The 19,173-nt window shown below is 47.7% G+C and overlaps 1 protein-coding gene across 2 annotated transcripts in view; it reads left to right on the forward strand.

The window, feature by feature from the left end:
• The window catches only part of susd6 (sushi domain containing 6), a 74,040-nt gene that overhangs the window by 50,044 nt on the left and 4,823 nt on the right, over window positions 1-19,173 (forward strand). Inside the window, exons 3-4 of one of the 2 annotated variants that reach the window (XM_064991664.1) lie at window positions 8,285-8,479; window positions 17,299-17,493. In XM_064991664.1, coding sequence (XP_064847736.1) covers window positions 8,285-8,479; window positions 17,299-17,493 — 390 coding nt within the window. The remainder of the gene's footprint in view (window positions 1-8,284; window positions 8,480-17,298; window positions 17,494-19,173) is intronic. The other variant, XM_064991665.1, reaches the window with a different exon arrangement.

Below are 19,173 nucleotides of genomic sequence, written 5' to 3' on the forward strand. Positions count from 1 at the left end.
ATAGAGCCAACCCCTCTAGTCTACTGTCAATAGAGCCAACCTCTCTAGTCTATTGTCAATAGAGCCAACCTCTCTAGTCTACTGTCAATAGAGCCAACCGCTCTAGTCTACTGTCAATAGAGCCAACCGCTCTAGTCTACTGTCAATAGAGCCAACCGCTCTAGTCTACTGTCAATAGAGCCAACCGCTCTAGTCTACTGTCAATAGAGCCAACCCCCTCAGCCTCTCTAGTCTACTGTCAATAGAGCCAACCTCTCTAGTCTACTGTCAATAGAGCTAACCTCTCTAGCCTGTCAATAGAGCCAACCTCTCTAGTCTCTCTAGTCTACTGTCAATAGAGCTAACCTCTCTAGCCTGTCAATAGAGCCAACCTCTCTAGTCTCTCTAGCCTACTGTCAATAGAGCCAACCGATCTAGTCTCTCTAGTCTACTGTCAATAGAGCCAACCCCTCTAGTCTACTGTCAATAGAGCCAACCCCTCTAGTCTACTGTCAATAGAGCCAACCCCTCTAGTCTACTGTCAATAGAGCCAACCCCTCTAGTCTACTGTCAATAGAGCCAACCTCTCTAGTCTACTGTCAATAGAGCCAACCCCTCTAGTCTACTGTCAATAGAGCCAACCTCTCTAATCTACTGCCAATAGAGCCAACCTCTCTAGTCTACTGTCAATAGAGCCAACCCCCTCAGCCTCTCTAGTCTACTGTCAATAGAGCTAACCTCTCTAGCCTGTCAATAGAGCCAACCTCTCTAGTCTCTCTAGTCTACTGTCAATAGAGCTAACCTCTCTAGCCTACTGTCAATAGAGCCAACCTCTCTAGTCTCTCTAGTCTACTGCCAATAGAGCCAAACCCTCTAGTCTACTGTCAATAGAGCCAACCCCTCTAGTCTACTGTCAATAGAGCCAACCCCTCTAGTCTACTGTCAATAGAGCCAACCCCTCTAGTCTACTGTCAATAGAGCCAACCTCTCTAGTCTACTGCCAATAGAGCCAACCCCTCTAGTCTACTGTCAATAGAGCCAACCTCTCTAGCCTGTCAATAGAGCCAACCTCTCTAGTCTCTCTAGTCTACTGTCAATAGAGCTAACCTCTCTAGCCTACTGTCAATAGAGCCAACCTCTCTAGTCTCTCTAGTCTACTGCCAATAGAGCCAAACCCTCTAGTCTACTGTCAATAGAGCCAACCCCTCTAGTCTACTGTCAATAGAGCCAACCCCTCTAGTCTACTGTCAATAGAGCCAACCCCTCTAGTCTACTGTCAATAGAGCCAACCTCTCTAGTCTACTGCCAATAGAGCCAACCCCTCTAGTCTACTGTCAATAGAGCCAACCTCTCTAGTCTACTGTCAATAGAGCCAACCCCTCTAGTCTACTGTCAATAGAGCCAACCTCTCTAGTCTACTGTCAATAGAGCTAACCCCTCTAGTCTACTGTCAATAGAGCCAACCTCTCTAGTCTATTGTCAATAGAGCCAACCCCTCTAGTCTACTGCCAATAGAGCCAACCCCTCTAGTCTACTGTCAATAGAGCTAACCCCTCTAGTCTACTGTCAATAGAGCCAACCCCTCTAGTCTACTGTCAATAGAGCCAACCTCTCTAGTCTACTGTCAATAGAGCCAACCTCTCTGGTCTACTGTCAATAGAGCCAACCTCTCTGGTCTACTGTCAATAGAGCCAACCTCTCTAGTCTACTGTCAATAGAGCCAACCCCTCTAGTCTACTGTCAATAGAGCCAACCTCTCTAGTCTACTGCCAATAGAGCCAACCCCTCTAGTCTACTGTCAATAGAGCCAACCTCTCTAGTCTACTGTCAATAGAGCTAACCTCTCTAGTCTACTGTCAATAGAGCCAACCTCTCTAGTCTACTGTCAATAGAGCCAACCCCCTCAGCTTCTGTTCCTTTCCTGCAGTCTCGTGTAATGAGTTTAGCTCTCTGATAATGCCGGCTTGACTCAAATCCCTGGATTAGAGAGAGATAAAGGGAGGCATGGGAACACAACAAAATACCATCCACCCACTCCAACCTAACAACAACAAAAGACTAACAAAGCAACCAAAACATATTTACCAACCCAGGGAGAGGGGTTATCTTCCTCCCAGTCTTTAGTCTAATCCTCTCTCTATTTCTCTCTCTATTTCTCTCTCTCTCTATTTCTCTCTTTCTCTCTATTTCTCTCTCTCTATTTCTCTCTCTCTTAATTTCTCTCTCTCTCTATTTCTCTCTCTCTCTCTCTCTATTTCTCTCTCTCTCTATTTCTCTCTCTATTTCTCTCTCAATTTCTCTCTCAATTTCTCTCTCTCTATTTCTCTCTCTCTCTCTATTTCTCTCTCTCTCTATTTCTCTCAATTTCTCTCTATATTTCTCTTTCTCTCTCTCTCTCTATTTCTCTCTCTCTCTATTTCTCTCTCTCAATTTCTCTCTCTCTCTCTTAATTTCTCTCTCTCTCTCTCTATTTCTCTCTCTCTCTCTCTATTTCTCTCTCTATTTATTTCTCTCTCTCTATTTATTTTTCTCTCTCTCTATTTCTCTCTCTCCATCCCCCCATCTCTCTCTCTCTCTCGCTCTATTTCTCTCTCTCTCTCTATTTCTCTCTCTCTCTATTTCTCTTTCTATTTCTCTCTCTCTATTTCTCTCTCTCTCTATTTCTCTCTCTCTATTTCTTTCTCTCTCTCTATTTCTCTCTCTCTATTTCTCTCTCTCTATTTATCCCTCTCTCTCCATCCCACCCCCATCTCTCTCTCTCTCTATTTATCCCTCTCTCTCCATCCCACCCCTATCCCCCCCCCCCATCTCTCTCTCTGGGTGTCCATTGTCCTGCCGTAGCCTCTCAGCAGCTGCATTACTATAATAATGTGATCTGAGTTGGCCCCCAGCAGCTTGTAATGAAGGATAATTAGAATTTCAATTTACCGGAGCTGACTAAGACCCTCCCAGTCCCTTCCTCTCTGTCTTCTCTCTCTCTCTTTCTCTTGCCTCTGTTTCTCCACCTCTCTCTCTCTCTTTCCCTCTTTTTCAGCTCATTGTTATTGGTGACAGTTGGGTGGAGAGAGGATTTTAACGCCCCCCCCTCCTCTCTCTCTCTCCATAGGACCCGTTGGAACCTACTAAATGAATGATACAGTGCCCTTTTATTTTGAAGTCCCATCAGACACTGGGGTATTAGACCCTCACAATGGACCAAGTGATTCTTAAAGGGGAGGTTGAAACAATAACAAAGTGTCCTCCCGGCCCCGTTTCAGTAAACGGCTGAGGGATGGTGCTCGAGAAATCAAACCACTCTCAAATGCGTAGACAGACAGAGCTATGGATACAAGGACTGATCATCCATTATATTAAACAAGTACAGTTTTAACCATGATTTCAGACTTTATAGTGTGTATTTTTACATTGACATTGTTTACAAACAGCTTATATTTTGAGTTCTGACAGTTGAACTAAGCTCATGAGGCATTTATAAGTTGCATTCTTTAAGAGTCACTAGATACATATCATTATGGGGCGGCAGGGTAGCCTAGTGGTTAGAGCGTTGGACTAGTAACCGGAAGGTTGCAAGTTCAAATCCCCGAGCTGACAAGGTAAAAATCTGTCGTTCTGCCCCTGAACAGGCAGTTAACCCACTGTTCCAAGGCTGTCATTGAAAATAAGAATTTGTTCTTAACTTACTTGCCTAGTAAAATAAAGGTAAAATAAAAATTAAGTCCAAAATGGATGTAGCGACTGCTTTAAATGAGCTAAAGAAACATGGAATGGCTAACCTACACTATTTACCCTGATTATCAGCTAAGCAGGCTAACGTTCCTACCTACACTATTTAGCCTGATTATCAGCTAAGCAGGCTAACGTTCCTACCTACACTATTTAGCCTGATTATCAGCTAAGCAGGCTAACGTTCCTACCTACACTATTTAGCCTGATTATTAGCTAGGCAGGCTAACGTTCCTACCTACACTATTTAGCCTGATTATCAGCTAAGCAGGCTAACGTTCCTACCTACACTATTACCCTGATTATCAGCTAAGCAGGCTAACATTCATACCTAGAGGGGAGAGAGGGAAGTGGGGGTAGGTGGGGTATAGAGGAGGAGGGAAGCGGAGAGATGGAGAAGGTGGGGGGTGAGTGGGAGGAGCAGAGAGGGAAGCGGGGGATGGGAGAGGGAGGTGGGGGGATAGAGATGGGAGAGGGATGGAGGTGGGGGGTGATTGTGGGAGGAGAAGAGAGGGGGGAGAGGGAGGCGGAGGAATGGGGGATAAAGGAGGAGAGATGGAGGGATGGGGAGAGGGAGGCAGAGGGAAATGGAGGGTGGGAGGGAGGTGGAGGGATGGAGGAGGAGGGGAGAGAGGTGGGGGGGGCTCTCACATCTTTCCTCACTCTCTTCTCTCTATTCAGTGACTTTTAGAATGATTACGCTATATAAATGTGCTTGTACTAGAGACTTAATGAATTATAGCCAGCCAGTGTTCACCGGACGTGCTGCCTGTCCCAGACCTGCTGTTTTCAACTCTCTAGAGACAGCAGGAGCAGTAGAGATACTCTGAATGATCGGCTATGAAAAGCCAACTGTCATTTACTCCTGAGGTGCTGACCTGTTGCACCCTCTACAACCACTATGATTACTATTATCTGACCATGCTGGTCATCTATGAACGTTTGAACATCTTGGCCATGTTTTGTTATAATCTCCACCCGGCACAGCCAGAAGAGGACTGGCCACCCCTCATAGCCTGGTTCCTCTCTACCTGGTACAGCCAGAAGAGGACTGGCCACCCCTCATAGCCTGGTTCCTCTCTAGGTTTCTTCCTAGGTTCTGGCCTTTCTAGGGAATTTTTCCTAGCCACCGTGCTTCTACACCTGCATTGCTTGCTGTTTGGGGTTTTAGGCTGGGTTTCTGTACGGCACTTTGAGATATCAGCTGATGTAAGAAGGGCTTTATAAATAAATTTTATTTGATGATGTACTAGAGACACTAGACTTAATGAATTCTAGCCAGCCAGTGGTGATAATGTACTAGAGACACTAGACTTAATGAATTCTAGCTAGCCAGTGGTGATAATGTACTAGAGACACTAGACTTAATGAATTCTAGCCAGCCAGTGGTGATAATGTACTAGAGACACTAGACTTAATGAATTCTAGCCAGCCAGTGGTAATAATGTACTAGAGACACTAGACTTAATGAATTCTAGCCAGCCAGTGGTGATAATGTACTAGAGACACTAGACTTAATGAATTCTAGCCAGCCAGTGGTAATAATGTACTAGCGACACTAGACTTAATGAATTCTAGCCAGCCAGTGGTGATAATGTACTAGAGACACTAGACTTAATGAATTCTAGCCAGCCAGTGGTGATAATGTACTAGAGACACTAGACTTAATGAATTCTAGCCAGCCAGTGGTGATAATGTACTAGAGACACTAGACTTAATGAATTCTAGCCAGCCAGTGGTGATAATGTACTAGAGACACTAGACTTAATGAATTCTAGCCAGCCAGTGGTGATAATGTACTAGTTTGTTTCATACTAGTGTATGTCTTTCAACACCTTGTTAAAGCAACAAGGACAATAGTAGAGTTTTCTACTAGCAAGGATAACACTACTCCTCGTGTCATGCTTTTTCAAAAATCACCTGCCTGTGACTTCTCAAGGTTGTTTGTTAACTGTAGTAAAATCATCATCATCATCATCCCGTTTGGCGGACTAGAATTGTTATTCGTTACAGTCGGTCCTCTTGGCAACACGTCAAGTTTTAAGTGAGAAAATAATTTGATGGTGTGACGTTATGTAGTAAAGCTGTAGCTGCCAAATCGAAGCCAGTAGGAGGCTTCTTCAACTAATATGGGATTTATCGCTGCAGCTTCTTGTTGTGCTGGTTGTCCTCTGTTGACCTCTCACACCCAGTCGAGCACAGACACGCAGTCCTCTGCCTGCAGCATGTGGTCATTGGCTAATCATTCACCAAGACCACATTATGAAGACTCTCTCAAAGATCGGACGATTAATCAGTCAATTGTCACAAGAGGAAGGAGACAGGCGGAAGGTAGCCAAGCGTAATTTAGAGCGTTGGGCCAGTCACCGAATGGTGACAAGATGAAGAGACTGTGCCCTTTGAGCAAGGCACCTCCCCCTGGAGATAAGAGAGGAAGATGGACCATGGCGGAGCAACACACACACACACCGTCTATTTGTGCCAGCCAGGGCGGAAAGATACCTAAACAGCTCGACAGAATGGGACCAAAAGTATCTCTCTCGTTATCTCTCTCTCTCCGACTGAAGATAGTCATTCTGGAAGGAATGTTGTTTAGAGACAATATGTTCTATATTAACTTCAAAGAGGTGCCTGCAGCTGTACTTGACACAATGTCCGTCTCCCTGGTTGAAACTGTGTAAATGTCAACTTATCCTGCCACATACAGTCCGTCAAATCAAGGAGACCACGCTGTCGTTAGTCCTGAAAATAACCACGGTCAGTGTCTGGGATGCTCGTTTACCGTTGGAATGGTAGGTGGTTCTCACCGTATTCTAGTGAGGCAGGTGTGTGTGTGTGTGTGTGTGGTCGGCAGGTGTGTGTGGTCGGCAGGTGTGTGTGGTCGGCAGGTGTGTGTGTGTGTGGTCGGCAGGTGTGTGTGTGTGTGGTCGGCAGGTGTGTGTGTGTGTGGTCGGCAGGTGTGTGTGTGTGTGTGTGTGTGGTCGGCAGGTGTGTGTGTGTGTGGTCGGCAGGTGTGTGTGTGTGTGGTCGGCAGGTGTGTGTGTGTGTGGTCGGCAGGTGTGTGTGTGTGTGGTCGGCAGGTGTGTGTGTGTGTGGTCGGCAGGTGTGTGTGGTCGGCAGGTGTGTGTGTGTGTGTGTGGTCGGCAGGTGTGTGTGTGTGTGTGTGTGTGGTCGGCAGGTGTGTGTGTGTGTGTGGTTGGCAGGTGTGTGTGTGTGTGGTCGGCAGGTGTGTGTGTGTGTGGTCGGCAGGTGTGTGTGTGTGTGTGTGGTCGGCAGGTGTGTGTGTGTGTGTGTGGTCGGCAGGTGTGTGTGTGTGTGGTCGGCAGGTGTGTGTGGTCGGCAGGTGTGTGTGTGTGTGGTCGGCAGGTGTGTGTGTGTGTGTGTGGTCGGCAGGTGTGTGTGGTCGGCAGGTGTGTGTGGTCGGCAGGTGTGTGTGTGTGTGTGGTCGGCAGGTGTGTGTGTGTGTGTGTGTGTGTGGTCGGCAGGTGTGTGTGTGTGTGTGTGTGTGTGTGGTCGGCAGGTGTGTGTGTGTGTGTGTGTGTGTGTGGTTGGCAGGTGTGTGTGTGTGTGTGTGTGTGTGTGGTCGGCAGTGTGTGTGTGTGTGTGTGTGTGTGTGTGTGTGTGTGTGTGTGGTTGGCAGGGTGTGTGTGTGTGTGTGTGTGTGTGTGGTCGGCAGGTGTGTGTGTGTGTGTGTGTGTGTGTGTGTGTGTGTGTGTGGTTGGCAGGTGTGTGTGTGTGTGTGTGTGTGTGTGGTCGGCAGGTGTGTGTGTGTGTGTGTGTGTGTGTGTGTGTGTGTGTGTGGTTGGGTTGTGTGTGTGTGTGTGTGTGTGTGTGTGGTCGGCAGGTGTGTGTGTGTGTGTGTGTGTGTGTGTGTGTGTGTGTGTGGTTGGCAGGTGTGTGTGTGTGTGTGTGTGTGTGGTCGGCAGGTGTGTGTGTGTGTGTGTGTGTGTGTGTGTGTGTGTGTGTGTGTGTGGTTGGCAGGTGTGTGTGTGTGTGTGTGTGTGTGTGTGTGTGTGTGTGTGGTTGGCAGGTGTGTGTGTGTGTGTGTGTGTGTGTGGTCGGCAGGTGTGTGTGTGTGTGTGTGTGTGTGTGTGTGTGTGTGTGGTTGGCAGTGTGTGTGTGTGTGTGTGTGTGTGTGGTTGGCAGTGTGTGTGTGTGTGTGTGTGTGTGTGGTTGGCAGGTGTGTGTGTGTGTGTGTGTGTGTGTGTGTGTGTGTGTGTGGTCGGCAGGTGTGTGCGTCTTTGAGTGGCTTATAGTGCTGTAACTCCGTTCAGTCCCCCTTCCTCTCTTCTTCAGTGAGCCACCAGTCTTTTTTTTTTGTTACGACCAAGACTATAAAGATATTAACCAGGAGAGAAGGAGTCCTCGCAGACATTTGAGGTGACAGCAGACGTTCAGACTAACCTAATCCCTGTTTCTGCTGCAGTCTCAACATCCGTCCTCTGAGACTGTGAAAAGCCCAGAAATATAAATCCTTCCGATCCATGAGATGTCTCGTCTCCGGTGGTCTTCCTTCCGCAGAGACGCTTATCCTCTCGCCTATCAAATGTAAACCGCTAAGTAACCCCTCGGTCTCCTTCAGGATGCCCTCAGCCTCTGGATGTACAGCACGGGGAGCTGGTGAACCAGACGGAGGCGAACCGAGGCTCCTTCCCCCCTGGTACCCTGCTGTCCTATGGCTGTGAGCCGGGCTACGCCCCCGATGGACCCGCCTCCATCACCTGTACCACCGCCGGGACATGGTCCCACCTGCCTCTACGCTGCATCAGCACTAACGGTTAGCAACACACACACACACACACACACACACACTGTCATACGAACCAACCGGGGGAGCTATACGCAACACACACTGTCATACACTGTCATACACTCTGACGGTTAGTAGATGGGCACACACACACACACTGTCATACACTCTGACGGTTAGTAGATGAACACACACACACACACTGTCATACACTCTGACGGTTAGTAGATGGACACACACACACACTGTCATACACTCTGACGGTTAGTAGATGAACACACACACCAGTAGTTGTTCTGAAGCAACTTACTGGCTTTCTGTATTGATTAGAATAGTTATCTGACTTCTCGCTCTCTTTCTCTCTTTACCTTTTTCTCTCTCTCTCTCTCTTTCTCTCTTTTCTCTCTCTCTCTCTCTCTCTCTCTCTCTCTCTCTCTCTCTCTCTCTCTCTCTCTCTCTCTCTCTCTTTCCTCTCACTCTCTCTCTCTCTTTCCTCTCACTCTCTCTCTCTCTCTCTCTCTCTTTCCTCTCACTCTCTCTCTCTCTCTCTCTTCTCTCTCTCCCTCTCTCTCTCTTTTTCTCTCTCTCTCTCTCTCTCTCTTTCTTTCTTTCTCTCTCTCTCTCTCTCTCTCTCTTTCTTTCTTTCTTTCTTTCTTTCTCTCTCTCTCTTTCTCTCTCCTTCTCTCTCTCTCTCTCTCTCTCTCTCTCTCTCTCTCTCTCTCTCTCTCTCTCTCTCTCTCTCTTCCTCTCTCTCTCTCTCTTTTCTCTCTCTCTCCCTCTCTCGCTCTCTCTCTCTTTTCTCTCTCTCTCTTTTCTCTCTCTCTTTTCTCTCTTTTCTCTCTCTTTTCTCTCTCTCTCTCTCTCCTTTTCTCTCGCTCTCTCTTTTCTCTCTCTCTCTTTTCTCTTTCTCTCTCCCTTTTGTCTCTCTCTCCCTTTTGTCTCTCTCTCTCTTTTCTCTCTCTCTCTCTTTTCTCTCTCTCTCCCTCTCTCTCTCTTTTCTCTCTCTCTCTCTTTTCTCTCTCTCTCTCTCTCTTTTCTCTCTCTCTCTCTCTCTCTATTCAATTGACTTTATTGACATGGCAAGTTCATTATTACTCACATTGTCAAAGTATACATCTAGAAAAATAAAAACATGTATTTTTATATATATAAAATATATTTTTATATATATAAATGGTGGGACCAACAGCAATAATAATAGTAGTAGTGGAAATGGGATTACCATTAACAACAACTACAACAACAATATTAATGAGAATAACAATACATTAAAGCAATGGTAGGAGACCAGTGTCAACCTGACTGAGAAGACACATGACCTGGTAGTAGACCAGTGTCAACATGACTGAGAAGACACATGACCTGGTAGTAGACCAGTGTCAACATGACTGAGAAGACACATGACCTGGTAGTAGACCAGTGTCAACATGACTGAGAAGACACATGACCTGGTAGTAGACCAGTGTCAACATGACTGAGAAGACACATGACCTGGTAGTAGACCAGTGTCAACATGACTGAGAAGACATGACCTGGTAGTAGACCAGTGTCAACATGACTGAGAAGACACATGACCTGGTAGTAGACCAGTGTCAACATGACTGAGAAGACACATGACCTGGTAGTAGACCAGTGTCAACATGACTGAGAAGACACATGACCTGGTAGTAGACCAGTGTCAACATGACTGAGAAGACACATGACCTGGTAGTAGACCAGTGTCAACATGACTGAGAAGACTCGTGACCTGGTAGTAGACCAGTGTCAACATGACTGAGAAGACATGACCTGGTAGTAGACCAGTGTCAACATGACTGAGAAGACTCGTGACCTGGTAGTAGACCAGTGTCAACATGACTGAGAAGACTCGTGACCTGGTAGTAGACCAGTGTCAACATGACTGAGAAGACATGACCTGGTAGTAGACCAGTGTCAACATGACTGAGAAGACATGACCTGGTAGTAGACCAGTGTCAACATGACTGAGAAGACATGACCTGGTAGTAGACCAGTGTCAACATGACTGAGAAGACACATGACCTGGTAGTAGACCAGTGTCAACATGACTGAGAAGACACATGACCTGGTAGTAGACCAGTGTCAACATGACTGAGAAGACACATGACCTGGTAGTAGACCAGTGTCAACATGACTGAGAAGACACATGACCTGGTAGTAGACCAGTGTCAACATGACTGAGAAGACATGACCTGGTAGTAGACCAGTGTCAACATGACTGAGAAGACACATGACCTGGTAGTAGACCAGTGTCAACATGACTGAGAAGACACATGACCTGGTAGTAGACCAGTGTCAACATGACTGAGAAGACACATGACCTGGTAGTAGACCAGTGTCAACATGACTGAGAAGACACATGACCTGGTAGTAGACCAGTGTCAACATGACTGAGAAGACATGACCTGGTAGTAGACCAGTGTCAACATGACTGAGAAGACACGTGACCTGGTAATAGACCAGTGTCAACATGACTGAGAAGACACGTGACCTGGTAGTAGACCAGTGTCAACATGACTGAGAAGACATGACCTGGTAGTAGACCAGTGTCAACATGACTGAGAAGACACATGACCTGGTAGTAGACCAGTGTCAACATGACTAAGACACGTGACCTGGTATGAAAGACATATTTGGTTGCCAAAACTGCACATTTTGGATTTTCACCCAATAAATATTAGATTTTTTTTCTCCATCTTTTATAGTTTCATATTCTTTGTATTGAATTGTAATTTGGGGATATAAATATTCTCTTTGGTCTGAGTATTTGTCACAGTGTATTAGGAAATGCAGCTCTGTCTCTACCTCTCCCCTGGAGCAGAGTGAGCACAGCCTGTCCTCTCTGGGCAGCCAGGTTTGTCTGTGACGACCGGTCTCTATAGCCAGACTGTCCTCTCTGGGCAGCCAGGTGTGTCTGTGATGACCGGTCTCTATAGCCAGACTGTGCTCACTGATTCTGGACCTAGTCAATGTTTTCCTCCGTTTTCTATCAGTCACGGTGGTCAGATAGTCTGCCACCATGTACTGTGTTTAGAGCCAAATAGCATTGAAGTTAACTTTTTTTTGTGGTGTCTTTCCAATAGGTGATATATTTTTATTTTTGTTTTGTGATGATTTGGTTGGGCCAGATTTTCTGAGTGCTGTTCTGAGTCTCTATGGGGTTGGTTTGGGTTTGTAAACTGAGCCTCAGAACCAGCTGGCTGAGGGGACTCTTCTCTTGTTTCATCTCTTGACATTGTAGAGCTGTGTGATGGAATGTTTTGGAGTCACTTGTTTTTAGATGGTTTAAAATTTGACGGCTCTTTTTTCCATTCGAATGAGGAAGGGGGTATTGGCCCAATTCTGCTCTACGTGTGTTATTTTGAGTTGTTCTTTGCACTTGTAATACAGTCTTGCAAAACTCTGCATGCAGTATTTCAATTGGATGTTTGTCCCATTTGGTTAATTAATTATTAGAGAGTGGACCCCATACTTCACTGCCATATAGAGCAATTGGTTCTATAACTGATTGGAACATTTTGAGCCAGATTCTAATTGGAATTTCGATGTTGATGTTCCTTTTAATGGCATAGAATGCTCTTCTTGCTTTGTCTCTCAGCTCGTTCACAGCCATGTGAGAGCTACCTGTGTTGCTGATATTTAGTCCTAGATATGTGTAGTTTTTGCTGTGTTCTAATAGAACTGTGTCCAAATAGAATTTAGATTTGTCATCCTGATTTCCGGACCTTTTTTGGAGTGTCATTATATTTGTTTATTTTTTAGGTTAACGGTCAGAGCCCAGGTCTGACAGAACCTGGGGTTAACGGTCAGAGCCCAGGTCTGACAGAACCTGGGGTTAACGGTCAGAGCCCAGGTCTGACAGAACCTGTGGGTAACGGTCAGAGCCCAGGTCTGACAGAACCTGTGGGTAACGGTCAGAGCCCAGGTCTGACAGAACCTGTGGGTAACGGTCAGAGCCCAGGTCTGACAGAACCTGTGGGTAACGGTCCGAGCCCAGGTCTGACAGAACCTGGGGTTGACGGTCAGAGCCCAGGTCTGACAGAACCTGTGGTTAACGGTCAGAGCCCAGGTCTGACAGAACCTGTGGTTAACGGTCAGAGCCCAGGTCTGACAGAACCTGTGGGTAACGGTCAGAGCCCAGGTCCGACAGAACCTGTGAAGATGATCTAGGTGCTGCTGTAACCCCTCTTTAGTGGGAGACAGCATCACCAGGTCATCTGAGTACAGCAGACACTTGATTTCAGTGTTGTGTCGGGAGATACCAGGTGCTTCCGATTCTAATAATGTTTTTACCAATTCATTAATGTAGATGTTAAATAGTGTTGGACTTATTGAGCTGCCCTGTTCCACTCCCCGTCCCTGAGAGAAGAAGATACTGCCGATTTTAAATTGGTGCGATCAATCCCTGGTTCCAAATATCGGGGACAATACCTGCAGTGAGGATAATGTTGAAGAGTTGGAGTATAGCCAATTTGAATTTGTGGTCTGTATATTTGATCATTTCATTTAAAATACCATCAGCACCACAGGCCTTTTTGGGGTTGGAGAGTGTCGTTTTTCCAACAATTCTTGTTCTGTAGCTTTTGTTGTTCTTCGGGTGTGTTTGTATTGCTTCAGTGTTTCCCCATATTGAAGGCCTATATTTTTGTTGCCTGGTTCGCTGTGTTTTTGATTATATATATTTCTCAATTACTTTCTTAGATTTTTTTTCAATCATTATCAAACTACACTGCTCAAAAAAATAAAGGGAACATATTGAACAACACAATGTAACTCCAAGTCAATCACACTTCTGTGAAATCAAAACTGTCCACTTAGGAAGCAACACTGATTGACAATACATTTTACATGCTGTTGTGCAAATGGAATAGACAACAGGTAGAAATTATAGGCAATTAGCAAGACACCCCCAATAAAGGAGTGGTTCTGCAGGTCATAACCACAGACCACTTCTCAGTTCCTATGCTTCCTGGCTGATGTTTTGGTCACTTTTGAATGCTGGCGGTGCTTTCACTCTTGTGGTAGCATGAGACGGAGTCTACAACCCACACAAGTGGCTCAGGTAGTGCAGCTCATCCAGGATGACACATCAATGCGAGCTGTGGCAAGGTTTGCTGTGTCTGTCAGCGTAGTGTCCAGAGCATGGAGGCGCTACCAGGAGACAGGCCAGTACATCAGGAGACGTGGAGGAGGCCGTGGGAGGGCAACAACCCAGCAGCAGGACCGCTACCTCCGCCTTTGTGCAAGGAGGAGCACTGCCAGAGCCCTGCAAAAGGACCTCCAGCAGGCCACAAATGTGCATGTCTGCTCAAACGGTCAGAAACAGACTCCATGAGGGTGGTATGAGGGCCTGACGTCCACAGGTGGGGGTTGTGCTTACAGCCCAACACCGTGCAGGACGTTTGGCATTTGCCAGAGAACACCAAGATTGGCAAATTCACCACTGGCGCCCTGTGCTCTTCACAGATGAAAGCAGGTTCACACTGAGCACATGTGACAGACGTGACAGAGTCTGGAGATGCCGTGGAGAACGTTCTGCTGCCTGCAACATCCTCCAGCATGACCGGTTTGGCGGTGGGTCAGTCATGGTGTGGGCTGGCATTTCTTTGGGGGGCCGCACAGCCCTCCATGTGCTCGCCAGAGGTAGCCTGACTGCCATTAGGTACCGAGATGAGATCCTCAGACCCCTTGTGAGACCATATGCTGGTGCGGTTGGCCCTGGGTTCCTCCTAATGCAAGACAATGCTCAGACCTCATGTGGCTGGAGTATGTCAGCAGTTCCTGCAAGAGGAAGGCATTGATGCTATGGACTGGCCCGCCCGTTCCCCAGACCTGAATCCAATTGAGCACATCTGGGACATCATGTCTCGCTCCATCCACCAACGCCACGTTGCACCACAGACTGTCCAGGAGTTGGCGGTTGCTTTAGTCCAGGGAGGAGATCCCTCAGGAGACCATCCGCCACCTCATCAGGAGCATGCCCAGGCGTTGTAGGGAGGTCATACAGGCACGTGGAGGCCACACACACTACTGAGCCTCATTTTGACTTGTTTTAAGGACGTTACATCAAAGTTGGATCAGTCTGTAGTGTTTTCCACTTTCATTTTGAGTGTGACTCCAAATCCAGACCAACATGGGTTGATAAATTTGATTTCCATTGATAATTTTTGTGTGATTTTGTTGTCAGCACATTCAACTATGTAAAGAAAACAGTATTTAATAATAATATTTCATTCATTCAGATCTAGGATGTGTTATTTTAGTGTTCCCTTTATTTTTTTGAGCAGCGTATTTATATATTTATTTTTCCTAACTGGTTTGATAAGATTCTTACAGATTTTTTCAGGTGACACACATGGGCGCTCTCTGTAGCCAAGGAGGATAATTTGTCAAATATAAAGTTTATGTTCCAAACTGCCAAATTTACACCTTCATTGCTGTAGGAGAATGTTAAGGCTAAAAAGTTGTCCAGGAGAGATTGTACTTTTTGCTACTAATTGCTTTTTGGTAGATGTCTGTACTGTTTGCACTCCATCTATAGGCCTGTTTAGTACCATGTAATTATTGGGCCGTGATGCTTCATGGTTGGGTTCTGCTCTTCTCAGATACACTGTGATTTTACTGTGGTCTGAGAGTGGTGTTAGTGGGCTGACTGTGAAGGCTCTGAGAGAGGTGTTAGTGGGCTGACTGTGAAGGCTCTGAGAGAGGTGTTATAGTGGGCTGACTGAAGGCTCTGAGAGAGGTGTTAGTGGGCTGACTGTGAAGGCTCTGAGAGAGGTGTTATAGTGGGCTGACTGAAGGCTCTGAGAGAGGTGTTAGTGGGCTGACTGTGAAGGCTCTGAGAGAGGTGTTAGTGGGCTGACTGAAGGCTCTGAGAGAGGTGTTATTGGGCTGACTGTGAAGGCACTGAGAGAGGTGTTAGTGGGCTGACTGTGAAGGCTCTGAGAGAGGTGTTATAGTGGGCTGACTGTGAAGGCTCTGAGAGAGGTGTTAGTGGGCTGACTGTGAAGGCTCTGAGAGAGGTGTTATAGTGGACTGACTGTGAAGGCTCAGAGAGAGGTGTTAGTGGGCTGACTGTGAAGGCTCTGAGAGAGGTGTTAGTGGGCTGACTGTGAAGGCTCTGAGAGAGGTGTTAGTGGGCTGACTGTGAAGGCTCTGAGAGAGGTGTTAGTGGGCTGACTGTAAAGGCTCTGAGAGAGGTGTTATAGTGGACTGACTGTGAAGGCTCTGAGAGAGGTGTTATAGTGGACTGACTGTGAAGGCTCTGAGAGAGGTGTGAGTGGGCTGACTGTGAAGGCTCTGAGAGAGGTGTTATAGTGGACTGACTGTGAAGGCTCTGAGAGAGGTGTTAGTGGACTGACTGTGAAGGCTCTGAGAGACTGGGTTTTGGTTGGTGAGGAAGTAGTCTACAGTGCTGCTGCCAAGGGATGAGATGTAGGTGTACCTACCAAAAGATTCCCCTCTCAGCCTACCATTGACTATGTACAGACCCAGTGTTCCACAGAGCTTCACGAGCTGTACTCCATTTTTGTTTTACACTTTGTCATAGTTGTTTCTGTGGGGGTATGTGGGGAGGGAAAGGTTGTTGCTTCCTGGTAGGTGTTTATGGGGACGTGCTCTCTCTCTCTCTCTCTCTCTCTCTCTCTCTCTCTCTACGGCTCTCTCTACTGCTCTCTCTCTACTGCTCTCTCTCTACTGCTCTCTCTCTACTGCTCTCTCTCTACTGCTATCTCTCTACTGCTATCTCTCTACTGCTCTCTCTCTCTCTACTGCTCTCTCTCTCTACTGCTCTCTCTCTCTCTTCTGCTCTCTCTCTCTCTCTCTCTCTCTACGGCTCTCTCTACTGCTCTCTCTCTACTGCTCTCTCTCTACTGCTCTCTCTCTACTGCTCTCTCTCTACTGCTATCTCTCTACTGCTATCTCTCTACTGCTCTCTCTCTCTCTACTGCTCTCTCTCTCTACTGCTCTCTCTCTCTCTTCTGCTCTCTCTCTCTCTCTCTCTTCTGCTCTCTCTCTCTCTCTCTCTCCTGCTCTCTCTCTCTCTACCGCTCTCTCTCTCTCTACCGCTCTCTCTCTCTACTGCTATCTCTACTGCTCTCTCTCTACTGCTCTCTCTCTCTCTCTCTACTGCTCTCTCTCTCTACTGCTCTCTCTCTCTACTGCTCTCTCTCTCTACTGCGCTCTCTCTACTGCTCTCTCTCTCTACTGCTCTCTCTCTCTACTGCGGTCTCTCTCTCTACTGCGCTCTCTCTCTCTCTCTCTACTGCAGTCTCTCTCTCTCTACTGCGCTCTCTCTCCCTCTACTGCGGTCTCTCTCCCTCTACTGCGGTCTCTCTCTCTCTACTGCGGTCTCTATCTCTCTACTGCGGTCTCTCTCTCTCTACTGCGCTCTCTCTCTCTCTCTCTCTACTGCGCTCTCTCTCTCTCTCTCTCTACTGCGCTCTCTCTCTCTCTCTCTCTACTGCGCTCTCTCTCTCTACTGCGCTCTCTCTCTCTCTCTCTACTGCGCTCTCTCTCTCTCTCTCTCTCTCTCTACTGCGCTCTCTCTCTCTCTACTGCGCTCTCTCTCTCTCTCTCTCTACTGCGCTCTCTCTCTCTCTCTCTCTACAGCGCTCTCTCTCTCTCTCTCTACTGCGCTGCGCTCTCTCTCTCTCTCTACTGCGCTCTCTCTCTCTCTCTACTGCGCTCTCTCTCTCTCTACTGCGCTCTCTCTCTCTCTCTCTCTCTACTGCTGTCTCTCTCTCTCTCTACTGCGCTCTCTCTCTCTCTCTCTCTCTCTCTCTCTCTCTACCTCTGTCTCCATCTTTACCTCTCCTCTCTCCCCCCAGTGTGCCCCCCTCCCACGGAGCCAGAGAACGGAGGGTACAGGTGCCACCCATCCCCCTGCCACCGCCTCACCCAGAAGACCGTGATAGAGTACTTCTGTGACGAGGGCTACGCTCTGAAGGGGGACTACAAGTTCCTCACCTGTCAGAATGGGGAGTGGGACGCACCCATGCAGATCACCTGCCGCCTCAGCCCAGGTAAGATCATCTCTCCTATCTCACCTCATACCCCTCACCTCATACCCCTCACCCCTCATACCACAAGGACTGAGGTTGAAATTAGTCGGCTGGCTAAAACCGGCACTTTTACTGAAACGTTGATTAATGTGCACTGTCCCTGTAAAAATAAAATAAACTCATACCCCTCACCCCTCATACCCCTCACCTCATACCCCTCACCCCTCATACCCCTCATACCCCTCACCTCGTACCCCTCACCTCATACCCCTCACCTCATACCCCTCACCCCTCATACCCCTCACCCCTCATACCCCTCACCTCATACCCCTCATACCCCTCACCCCTCATACGCCTCACCCCTCACCTCATACCCCTCACCTCATACCCCTCACCTCATACCCCTCACCTCATACCCCTCACCTCATATCCCTCACCCATCATACCCCTCACCCCTCATACCCCTCACCCCTCATACCCCTCACCCCTCATACCCCTCACACCTCATACCCCTCACACCTCATACCCCTCACACCTCATACCCCTCATACCCCTCACCTCATACCCCTCATACCCCTCACCTCATACCCCTCATACCCCTCACCTCATACCCCTCACCCCTCATACCCCTCACACCTCATACCCCTCACACCTCATACCCCTCACCTCATACCCCTCACCCCTCATACCCCTCACCTCATACCCCTCACCCCTCATACCCCTCACCCCTTTTACCCCTCACCTCATCACCCTCACCCCTCATACCCCTCACCTCATACCCCTCATACCCCTCACCTCATACCCCTCACCCCTCATACCCCTCACCTCATACCCCTCAAACCCCTCACCTCATACCCCTCACCTCATACCCCTCACATCATACCCCTCACCTCATACCCCTCACCTCATACCCCTCACCTCATACCCCTCACCCCATACCCCTCACCCCTCATACCCCTCACCCCTCATACCCCTCACACCTCATACCCCTCACACCTCATACCCCTCATCTCATACCCCTCACCTCATACCCCTCACCTCATACCCCTCACCTCATACCCCTCACCTCATACCCCTCACCTCATACCCCTCACCTCATACCCCTCACCTCATACCCCTCATACCCCTCATACGCCACTGTCCCTGTAAAAATAAAATAAACTCAAACCCCTCACCTCATACACCTCACCTCATACCTCTCACACCTCACCTCATACCCCTCACCTCATACCTCTCACCTCATACACCTCACCTCATACCCCTCACCTCATACCTCTCACCTCATACCTCTCACCTCATACCTCTCACCTCATACCCCTCACCTCATACCCCTCACCTCATACCGCATCCATATTTAGTTGTCTGAGTCAGACTAAGAGCTCGTTGTCTCAGTAGAACATTGAGGAACCCTTCCGTTGATTCTATCCAAATGCTCAGGAAATATCAAACTCACGTTTTACACATTTTGTAAAAAAGTATCGTCTAGTGCATGCTGTCTCCTGACTGTCCCCTGACTGTCTCCTGTCTCCCTCTCTTAATTAAATTCAATTTCACAGTGCTCTATTGAATGACAGAAGTAGATATTTGTTCTGCCAAAGCAACAATCGTAAACCTCCATCTTTCTCTCTCTGTCTGTCTCTCTCTCTCTCTCTGTCTCTCTCTCCGTCTCTCTCTCTCTCTCTCTCTCTCTCTCTGTGTCTC

Source organism: Oncorhynchus masou, chromosome 16 (genome assembly GCF_036934945.1).
Source record: "Oncorhynchus masou masou isolate Uvic2021 chromosome 16, UVic_Omas_1.1, whole genome shotgun sequence".
Taxonomy (NCBI): domain Eukaryota; kingdom Metazoa; phylum Chordata; class Actinopteri; order Salmoniformes; family Salmonidae; genus Oncorhynchus; species Oncorhynchus masou.